Below are 11171 nucleotides of genomic sequence, written 5' to 3'. Positions count from 1 at the left end.
GAGCCGCCAGTTGTTACGAATGAGCCTGCCATCCAGCAGCAGCCTCAACAAATCAATTCTCGCTCTAGTTCCCAGCAACCTTCTGCCAATACTCAATCCGGTAATCGCGGTTCGAATGGCTCAGCTGCAGTAGACTCTAGAGCCAACTCTCCCGTACCTGCAACTTCTCCAGGTTTGGGAGGTCACTCTGTCGTAGCGAAACGCGCGACAAGTCCGAAAGCGCCGAAGCTGAAATCTAGCGCCAGCCGGGGGAGTAGCCCCCTTAGCGGAGGTGCTGGCAGTCGTGCTACCAGCCCAGTGAATGGCAGTCGAGCCACTAGTCCTACTGTCGGGAATGCTGCGAGCCCTTCGGCTCCGAAACTATCTAACAAACGAAAAGCCACAGATGACTTGACTGGTGGTGCACCTTCCCCGGGAGCTGTGGCAAATGGTGCCAACGTACCTCCCAAGCCGAAAAAGCGGAAACCTCTACCTGGTGGAAGTGTGCCTACGGGAGAGCTGGAAGACAGGATGTTGGTTGAGTGGCTGAAGAACACGACGAATGCGACCACGAGGGATTGTATTCAGCACTTCCAGCCGTACTTGACGGACGAAGCGAAGAAGAGCAGGTTCACTGCTCTTGTAAAGGAAGTTGCACAGCTCAAAGGAGGTGTGTTGATTTTGAAGAATGCTTATCGGGAAGGATCTTCTGCGGCGTCGCCAGGGCCGGTTTGAGGTGCAAGAGCTGCATGTATTAGCATTGCTACGCTATCATACAGTGGGACTTCGACTCTGTTGTTTCTGGAATCAACTGGTTCTTGGCTTCTCTGTGATATGCAGGACGTGGAGAGTGTCCTGGGGTGTCTTGCATTGGCAATGAGAGCGTCAATTATTTCATCACTTGTTTCAGCGTCGGAAACACGGTCCTATATGCCATCAGGTACCGTACGAAACCTCAGGGGGGGTCACCAGGTAGTAGACGCCTCTATAGGTCAAGTATGGCCGTGTCGACCATGCGATTTCGGCACCGCTAGATTGAATGAGATGTATTGTAGAGCAAAAGCATGTGCATGATAGGAGGCGTAACAATTAATTGCTAATATGGTACAGTGAATCTTTTTGAAAAATGAAGCTTTAAAGAAGCCTTGGAACCTATTCCGAACTTGCTTGTCGGTTTGCAAGCGTAGCAGTCACGGCACTATTGAGGACACAGCCACCGAAAACCAGGGTGTCAGAAAGATCCCCTGTGGCGCACTCTTTTTCCCGTCTCTCATGGCTCTCATGACTAGTACACCTGATTACCGTTGACATTGGATCACGGCAAGTCCTTGATCCCGTCCATCAGGTTACTATCATGTTCCAGCAAGTTGTGTTCGGAAAATAAGATTAGCAAAGGAGCGTTGGTGGAGGAAGTAACTGTCTTGCCGCTATACAATGATAACGTGTTTTATGTCTATTCATTCTTAAATCACAGGTGACATATCTTCATTCCTCAACAATTCGGAACGTCCGTTACACCCGTCTCGAATGTCGTCAGCAATTGGCAATACTTGTTAAAGTTCGAGAAACCTTTTTACTAGCCAGGTCTAGTGCTACAACCATTTACTGCAATAGGCCCCAGCGCTACAATGTTTCTCGTGAGTTATCTTGTAATGTATAGTCGGTCCCACTTCACCGGTCTTCCTCGCCATGCCGCAACGTTGGCTGATATACCGTACTCGTTGATCCAGCGTCTGTATCCGTCAAATTATCGGCAGAAATAAATGCCAAGTGGAATTTGCATATGGCACGTACTGATCGATTATTTGGTACTTATCTGGACCTGTTCTGAACGGCAATACGACGTAACGAAACGGAAATCATTCGCCGCATACAGTCGTCCTCAAAATGATGATATTTGCCCAATTTAATGGCTCTATCCCCTTTCCCCGTCTCTCCTATAAATTTGCTCCTCCCTTCCCGTCTCTCATTTCCTCTCCTTCATCCTCTCCCCCCTCTCCCTCGTGAACTATGTCTCGGCGTATTGCTTCATTCTTTGCACTCGCTGGATGTATAGCTCTTGCAGGCGCGTCTGCGGTCGGATCAGGTCATGTACAACGCAGGAGCCCGTCGACGTCTTGGTATCATGCAGACGACCACCCAGCTCATTCGCTCTTCAAGCGTAACTTCACGGACGGAACCACCTATGCACCTATCGGTTCCCAAGGTTTGTTCCCTTGACTATGACCTACTCCTTCCTGTACTCATATTTTCCCCTCCGAAGAATGGGCCAATGCTTACCCGCAAGACACAATCAACGTGACTGCCATCCCCAAAGCCTGGATCGATGCTCTGAACTCCGCCGTCAGCGCTGGAAAAATTCCGAACCTTCCCCCGTCTACAGTTAATAGTCAAGGGTTTACAACATATTCTGGTGGACTTGACCCTAACGGGCAGGAAGTCTGTTCGGCGACCTACCAGTGTTACGTAGCGGATGACCTCTGGAATGCTCCGCAAGGAGATGTGGGCCTTAGTTTCGATGATGGGCCTTTACCTGTAAGCCATCATCTTCTGCGCTGATGCCGTTGTACTCTAGCTAAATCAGGGTGTTTAGACATCTACGGCGCTTTACGAATTCCTTGCCAACAATTCCTTACGGTCTACGCATTTTTTCATCGGTAGCAACATTCTTTACAACCCACAGCAATTCAGCATGGCTTTCGACCAGCTAGGAGATGATATTGCCGTGCATACATGGACACATCCTTACATGACCACACTATCGAACGAGGAATTGGTGGGAGAGTTTGGGTGGACGATGGAGATCATCCATAATTCTACTGGCGGGCGATTACCAAAATACTGGAGACCACCTTACGGTGATGCTGATAACAGGGTCAGGGCCATAGCAAAAGAAGTGTTTGGATTGACCACCGTCATATGGAACCAAGAGTACGTTGCATATACTCTCATTTCTATCTTACTCGTCTTTAACATGAAATCGCTATAGCACTGGGGATTGGAGTCTCACTAGTGGTGGCACTACGGCACAAGCGATACACAATGACATGGAGAAATGGCTCACTGGTAAGCCCCCTCCGGTTCTCTCACATCAATATGCGACTGATAGGCAACCGATACAGGTCCTAAAAACCCTGGCCTCATTATTCTCGAGCACGAGCTTTCTAATCAATCAGTACAAGCTTTCATGGATGCATATCCCATTATGAAAAGCAATGGTTGGAATACTATCTCTGTGGCCGAGCTATCCGGTGGTCCCGTGTACCAAAACTCTGACAATTCAACGGACCCTGTTACGCCAGGGACAGTGGCTAATCTAGCAGTTCAACCACCGCCCAATTCGACCAGTTCCACACCTGCGTCGACAAGGTGAGAAGGCTTGGCCTGCTATTTGTTACTCACCCGCTTAACTTTTGTTTAAACACAGTACACAATCCACCTCTTCGAGTGCCCCGAGTGGATCGAACCACAACACTAGTGGAACTGTTTCTATCAGCAGCAGTGGACGTGTTAACTATTTGATCGCATCTATGGCTGCGATAGGGCTCGCTTTTTTATGCTGAACTAAACTAACATTCATTTTGACATTACGGACTAAATATTCTGGGATCCGAGACTCCTCTCATGCTCGTGCTTTGCTTGAAATTTCTGACATTCCTTCGTTCCTTCGATGGCTTTGACAATAACTGGGACAATTTGCGGGTATATCGTCCGAACTATCTGACTTTGCAACTTTATGATTCCTGTAGTTTACATACAGATGCGTCTTGTACAGGGTTGTCACCCCTTTTGTACTCTAGCGCAATACGTTTCTGCATAATATTACTTTTAAAATCTCGAATGAATGCAGTATTTCTATATGGCCCTTTTGAATGAGAAATTACTTTGTTGTGTTCTTACAATGATTCTGAGTTATGTGTTTGATAGGCATTTATTGTAGTTTCCCTTGCTTACCTAATTCAATATATGATGAGTCGATATCTTGTAAATAAGGTCTGCACCAAAGTAAGACCATTTGGCGTGAACCCCCCCCTTCGGTGCCAATAACACGAATATTGAGCTCTTTTGCACCTTGATTTTAAACCCAATCGCTCCGATTGAATATGGCTGAGCATCACAGTAAAGGCTAGCTATTGCTTCAACCAGCGTAACTCACCACTTAGCCTTTGTGTGAATCGGTAGAGTTGATAGTGAAGCTCTCAGATGACAAACAACGCTAGTTTCAAATTTTTCTTCCATCCCGAACAGATGCTGAGCCCCAGTGAAAAGCGGATCTCGTCGGAACGAGCCAGGTCTGGTGTAATCGTAGAATCTATTGTAATCTAGCGTAATCAATCCCATCTACAATGCCAAGGTGATGTACCTCCTTGTTTCCGAAGTTTGCACCGAATTTAGTACCAGCCACAATGTTCGACGAGCTCTTTCCTGCCATTTGCATGCATGGTGTGTGCTGCCTGCCTGCCAGATTTATGCATGCATGTAAATATATCAATATATTGGTGCATGGTGTGCTCATCTTTGTATCTAATCTTATCTTATCCAGCGACATCGATCATGGCAACATCCACGCCACCATCCTCAATCGAGCTCGATGTTTCGCTCAATCTCCTCAACATGCACCTTTCATGTGGACTTAATCAAGACTACACGTTGTTTCCTGGCTGCTAGTAAGTACTTATAATTCTATGCAAGGTCTCAATTTGATCTCCAACTTTGTGTGTTCCAGACAGTTGTAGTGACATCCGCATGTCGTCGCCTGGGGTCCATTACACTTGCAATTGCACTCGCTTTTGTCGCGGGGAGCCACAACAAGTCTCCCACTCAACATTCTTTCGACATGCATTGGCTATAACGTTCAGCACAACAACTTCTAGTCTCTCAATTCCACCCTCTCCCAGTTCCCCACAACCACTGCCAGACCTATCCGAAGACCCAAAAATGACATCTGGCTCTCCTGAATCAGAGACATTGTTCATTTACAATTCAACTGTGTCGATACCTAGCAGCTCGACTGCACAACTTGAAAATTCACCAGCAGGATCTCAGTGTGGTGATGAGATGGACGACTTGAAGACACTCATATTAAGGAGACAACACAGCATGGTGAGTATTATTCTACTACCTTCATATCTTGTCACGGAGTGCTCACTCGGGTGTGATTCTCAGTCCAGTGCTGGAGGACTCAGCAGTGGTCACAGTGAAGATGAAGATATCACAATGAGCATCTACTACCGCTGCAGATGCAAACTCCTACGAGATTGATCTTGACGCTCTCTCTGAAACAGTGCAGTTGGATGATATACATATAGCTATGGAGTTTATCCATGCTTTGAAGGACGCAACACTTGATGACAGCAATATCAAGCTTAGTAAAGATTCCTTAGAATGTCATTGAAACCCACCCCAATCTGCCATTGAAATTGATGATCCCGACACTATCCTTTCCCTAGACATTTTTCTTGCCCTCACCAATTCATCACAGGAATCTTACAACTTGGTCCGGGAAGTGATTCTTAAATGTCATCCTGACAGCAAAGTCCTTTCATACGACCAAGTCAAGCAATGTATAACTGAGTTGAGTGGTGTTGATTCCATCAAAAACGACATGTGTATAAATTCATGCTTGGCCTACACAGGCCCCTTCAGCAAACTCATTGCATGTCCCAAATGCGGTGAATCCTGATACGACTCAGCCAAACTTGCAGCCAGTGGCGGGAAACAGAAGGTTGCACGTCAGGAATTTCATACTATTCCTCTTGGGCCACAGCTACAAGCACTGTGGAGACATCCTGATAGTGCTGACAGGATGCACTACTGTGAATGTCAAACATCTCAAATTTTTGAGCAACTCAAGCAAGAAAACAGCACCATTCATGTATATGACGATTTCTTCCATGGCCAGGATTATCTTAATGCGGTTGCAGATGGAAGGATAGGCCCTAATGACATGGTCCTCATGTTATCAATTGACGGCGCACAACTATATGAGAACAAGGCATCGGACTGCTGGATTTACATCTGGGTAGTCATGGATCACCCACCAGATGTTTGCTACAAAAAGAAATATGTGCTGTCTGGCGGCTTCATACCAGGGCCAAACAAGCCAAAAATCCTCGACTCCTTTATGTTTCCAGGCTTGCACCATCTTGCTGCCCTACAAAAGGAAGGCCTTCATATTTGGGATGCTTCCCTCTATAGATCTTATATTTCCAAGCTATTCATTGCAATAGCAACTTTGGACAGTCCTGGTTTATTATACCTGAATGGTTTTGCTGGGTATCATGGTAGAAATGGATGTCAACAGCTCTGTGCACAAAAGGGACGGCATAAGCCTGGCGGGACACATTACTATCCCGCTATGCTCAAACCACTCAATTACCAAATTCAAGGATGTGATCATGATGATGTCAACTTTTGAACTGTCCTGTCTGGGTCTTCAGAGGCCTATCACATCAATCTACACTATCTGGTCTCTTCACCAAATAGTACACAATACAAACAATGTCGCCTAGAAACAGGTATCTCAAAACCAACCATTTTCCTTGGTCTCCCACCGCAATGCAACCTCGGTGTACCCAAAACCTTTGGCTCAGATATCATGCACCTTGTTGCACTCAACATTCCTGACTTACTCATCAATCTATGGCAGAAAAACATTGCTTGTGATAAAACAGATGACAAGAGCTCCTGGGATTGGGGTGTATTATGTGACGAGGTGTGGACACAACATGGCAAGATGATAGAGAATAGCACTTGCTATCTTCCTGGCTCATTTGATCGGCCACCACGGAACCCAGCTGAGAAGATATCTAGTGGATATAAAGCATGGGAGTTCTTACTTTACATCTACGGGCTAGCACCAGGTGTATTGTATGGTGTGCTTCCAGAGAAATACTGGAAAAACTTCTGTAAACTGGTCTACAGCATTCACATATTCAACCAGCACAAAATCCTATTACCTGATCTTCAAGAAGCTCACAAGAAAATACTCAAGTTTACGGCAGAATTTGAACTACTTTATTACCAGCGACAAACAGACCGGCTCCACTTTATTCACCCCTCTATACACACTGCCCATCATCTAGGTCCAGAGGTTACTCAAAGTGGTCCGGGAATTTGCTCGTCACAGTGGACAATTAAAAGGACTATAGGTAATCTGGGCCAAGAAATGCGCCAACCCTCAAACCCTTATGCAAATATTTCCCAACGAGGCCTACTTCGCTCTCAAATCAATGCACTAAAGGCAATGATCCCTATCCTCAATCCAGAAAGAAATTCTCTTCTGAAGGGTGCAAAGGACGTTGAAGGTGGATATGTCCTGTTACGAGCAAAGGAAAAATACCCCAGCAATGTTCGTGACTGTGAAGTTGAGGTCATCCGTGCCTACCTGTTAACAATGAGCACCTACAATACAGCTGCTGTGAATGAATGGAATCCTATGGTTGTATGGTGGGCACAATTGTGACTCCCAAATGGACAGGTTGCACGGTCAGCCTGGAAAGAGATACTAAAGCCAAAAGAAAGGGTTAGAGTCGCAAGAAATGTGAAGGTATAGTATTAAACACTAATCTTCTCAGAAGTGGTACTCACCTACGTTACTCTCAGGTGTATCTACATGGGCAGCTTCACTTTGCCGAAGTTTTGTTCTATTTTCTTTTACGTCTGCAGCTTGATGGCAAAGAGAAACCACATGCACTTGTATCTATTTATTCAAAACCACATGCGACTCTCCTCAAGGCATCCTCAAACACAGTCTGGTCATGCACTTCTCAAGGTGATACTGGCCTTCAAGTTATCGGGGTGAAGGACATTGTTTGTTTCAGTGGTCGCAATGGTCCCCCATGTACCATTTCCTGGTGAGAATGTTGCAAGGGTTTTTGCGTTAGAGAAGCCTGGGTTAGACGTAGCATGTATAGTCTACTGGACAAAATCTTGTTCAAGGTTCAGGTCTCTGTTCAATAGTAACTAATAAACTATAGGTAAAATAGTATCAGGTAGCGTAGCCCTTGCCAATATTTTACCGTGATAGAGGAATTCAATGTGGAAGTAGTGCCCCAAAGAAGTATCTGTGCTACTTTGGTTTGGACTTGGTCGCAGAAAGTAGGATATTTCCTTTTTTGTCACAACACAACTCAAACTGTTTTCATCAACATCATCATATTCACAAAGGCACGGCCATCACACAATTCCACTCGCTCCAATGAATGCATTAACAGGTTTTTTGAAATAATCACATCATACTTTCCCTTCAGCTTCTCCATATCTTCTTGACCAGTCACCTGGAACAGAATCTGGCCCTTTTCCTGACTCTCCTGCAGCCTCACTTTCTGCTATCAGTGAATCATGTACAACTAATCCAGTCTACACAGACCGTGAATTTAGCCCAGCTTTTATGGTCAACAATAGGTCCAGGTCAGCTACTATGCAAAATTCATTGGGACTGCAGTTTGGTGCTCGTGAACTTAACAGTGTAAGCAATTTTTACCCTTACTGGTTTTAAAGCAGCCATGCTAACATTCAATCTATTCAATAGAGCTCATCTTCTCTCAATACAACCTCAAGCTATAGTGCTGGAATTGGTCATTCCTCACAGCCAAATGATCTGGTCAGCCAGATGATGGAATTACAGCAAGCAAACAGCAAACTGCACCTGCAAAATGAAATATTGCGGGCAAAGAACGATACACTACAGTAAGTCAATCTATTAATTATTATATTTTACGCTGAAAACAGGATTTTAGAGGCGCATATGATGCACTTGTTCAAAAAGTGCCACAGCTCTTAACAGATTTCAGACAGCCTATATCAATCAAGAAGGGTCCTGATGGCGCTATTGAAGTGCCAACACTTCCAATTGTTGTCTTGGACGTTGCTTTGAAAAGAGAGGACTACCCTAATGTCCGATTCTGGCGGAAGCAAGAGTACCAGCAACATTGTAAAGAATACCAAGAGGCACAGTTAAACCCAGAGCAAATATCTGGGATTGGTGAGAAGGCCCTTAATAGGTTGTTTTATGTAGAGTACGAGGATAGGACTACCATTGATACAGAGGAAGGGGGGAGGAACATACGCAAGCTCGCTCGCTCAATTTGGTTTGAATTGGCTGACTTAGGGATGGCACCAAAAACGTGGATGTCTACAAGCCGCGCAGTCCTTGACTATTACAGGAGCAAGATGTATAAGAAATTCCCTCAACTTTGCTTCTGTGAAAGTGACTGGAAAGCCGATCAACTTGCAATCGACAACTACCCCTCCTGGTATGCAAACCATTTCACTAGAGCAGAGAAAAAAGCTGTCAAGAATGAGGCCATTGATGATTCAAAGAAAAATCTACATGCCAACAAAGACAGCAGCAAACGATTGCCAGAGAGCATGTTAGTCAGCCCCTCTCATCCAGTGAAGAAACAAAGGTCCAGCAAGCAGTCAATTCCATCTGGCAATACACCAACATTGGATGTTTCGAAGAGCGAATGCACAGAGAAGTGGACCCCAGTCCAGGTACATTTTTGTTTAATATTTGTTTGGGCTTCGCTAAACAATTATAGATTCAAAACACTATGCGTATAACTGATACATAGACAGCCCATCACTTGTTTACTAACTGTTTTGTAGAGCTAATGTCATTCCTAGTAGCCCAGATATCATCTCTCAATAAACACTATCCAACCCCAGCAATATGACCATCACTGAACAGACTCAGCCAGAAGCCTCGATATCACCACCACCACCCCCTCAAGTCCTTCCGCTGACACCAACTATTAATGGTGTCTTAGAACCATCCAAAACTTGCGTGGTTTTGGACAGGACAGATCAGCAATCTGTTGATGTTATGAGGGAGGACCAGGATGCGGGGAAAGCCAAGGTGCCCAAAAAGAACAAGTTGTGTCCTAGAAATACAAATACAGCGAGGTATGTCAACCAACTTCATTATGACACTCTCTCGCTTTCTGATTTTGTACATATCTTTCTAGGAACCTTTGTGCACTTGACTGGCTCAAAATGAATAAAAATGGGACGGCAGAGGAGTACAAAACATACTACAACAACCTGGACCAGGAAACTAAAAAGGTATGCCTCCGCAACAGTTTTTCTCAGTTGCAAACACTCACACTACTTTTCTCGTTACAGATGTACCAAGAACGTGCAGAAGCAGCTCAGACACAGGTAAAGTTGTATATTTTCTTGTATGTAGTGTATTTAGCTAATGTCTGACCCAATAGAAACAGGCGGCTGGGACATCTGCTTGATAGCATATTTATCATGCTTTCTTTGATTTCTCAAATGAATAGGACATCGAGCAAACTCGATTTCAATAGATTTTACAATATCACACATGTATTTAATACAGCCTTGTGAGATCTGAGCAATTCTAGCTATAACGATAATATATAATTGAATAGATTCTACTTGTTCTACATAGATTAAATCTATAAAATAGTCCCATTTTTCTGAGGATGCCTGGTGTCATCTAGATAATTGGTCAGTCTAGATTTCCCTCGTTCTGACAAGATCCACTTTTTACTGGGGCTGAGCCTGTTACAATTGACATACCAGCACCTACTTACACTTCACTTTTGTACTTCTACTTTTATTTTCCAAGTCACATGACCAGTCATGTGACCATTTACTTTACTTTACATTTTTAACTTTTCATAGTCACATGACCAGTCACATGCTAAACATCAGACTTTGAACTTTATTTACAACTGTACAGTACCTTATGTGAGTCTGGGGGACAGCACTTCCCATTTGAATCATAGATGGGTAATATAGAGGTGAGAGAAACCTAACTCACTGCAGCCTAAGGGGTAACCACTCCCCATCATCTTCTTTATAGTGTGTTCCTGTGTGCGCCAGAGTAAATAACTCTTGGTTGTTACAGAGCCATTGAGATAGTGAAACTGTCAGCCACTCCAATTGCAGACACACCTAAACCAAAACATGGGCAAAAAGAAATGGGATATTCAGAGTCATATAGGTCCAAGGTGCTACATAAATTGTCGTAGTTGTGATACAATAGTACTATCGTTGGACAATAGGTGCAATTGGTCTGGGGAGAAGTTGAATAACTCACCAGTCGTTGAGCTTTAGACTGTCGGAACTTGACCAGTAGATATAATTTTTAGTTTTCTAGCTGCCTATGTAGAAAAATAAGCAAGAACTTGAAGCATTGGAGCAGCGGAACAAAACCG

The 11171-nt window shown here is 44.5% G+C and overlaps 3 protein-coding genes across 3 annotated transcripts; all 3 read left to right on the top strand.

Moving 5' to 3' along the window:
• Nucleotides 1–1823: 1823 nt before the first annotated feature.
• Nucleotides 1824–3963, top strand: SERLADRAFT_461092 (carbohydrate esterase family 4 protein; the record flags this gene model as incomplete). The annotated part of the gene is made up of 6 exons (XM_007315544.1): nucleotides 1824–2185; nucleotides 2243–2514; nucleotides 2573–2910; nucleotides 2969–3045; nucleotides 3102–3348; nucleotides 3407–3963. The coding sequence occupies 6 exons, from the start codon at nucleotides 1990–1992 to the stop codon at nucleotides 3540–3542; spliced, it is 1266 nt and encodes a 421-aa protein (XP_007315606.1).
• A 2614-nt stretch (nucleotides 3964–6577) lies between these two features.
• Nucleotides 6578–7941, top strand: SERLADRAFT_367068 (uncharacterized protein; the record flags this gene model as incomplete). The annotated part of the gene is made up of 4 exons (XM_007315543.1): nucleotides 6578–7423; nucleotides 7460–7528; nucleotides 7603–7791; nucleotides 7921–7941. The coding sequence occupies 4 exons, from the start codon at nucleotides 6578–6580 to the stop codon at nucleotides 7939–7941; spliced, it is 1125 nt and encodes a 374-aa protein (XP_007315605.1).
• A 460-nt stretch (nucleotides 7942–8401) lies between these two features.
• Nucleotides 8402–10226, top strand: SERLADRAFT_406586 (uncharacterized protein; the record flags this gene model as incomplete). The annotated part of the gene is made up of 7 exons (XM_007315542.1): nucleotides 8402–8449; nucleotides 8573–8670; nucleotides 8721–9477; nucleotides 9674–9888; nucleotides 9951–10047; nucleotides 10108–10143; nucleotides 10200–10226. The coding sequence occupies 7 exons, from the start codon at nucleotides 8402–8404 to the stop codon at nucleotides 10224–10226; spliced, it is 1278 nt and encodes a 425-aa protein (XP_007315604.1).
• Between the last annotated feature and the right edge of the window lie 945 nt (nucleotides 10227–11171).

The sequence above is a fragment of the Serpula lacrymans genome (genome assembly GCF_000218685.1).
Source record: "Serpula lacrymans var. lacrymans S7.9 unplaced genomic scaffold SERLAscaffold_4, whole genome shotgun sequence".
In the NCBI taxonomy this organism is placed as follows: Eukaryota; Fungi; Basidiomycota; class Agaricomycetes; order Boletales; family Serpulaceae; genus Serpula; species Serpula lacrymans.
The sequence above is the reverse complement of the archived record's forward strand: the minus strand, read 5'-3'. Positions and strand labels throughout refer to the sequence as shown.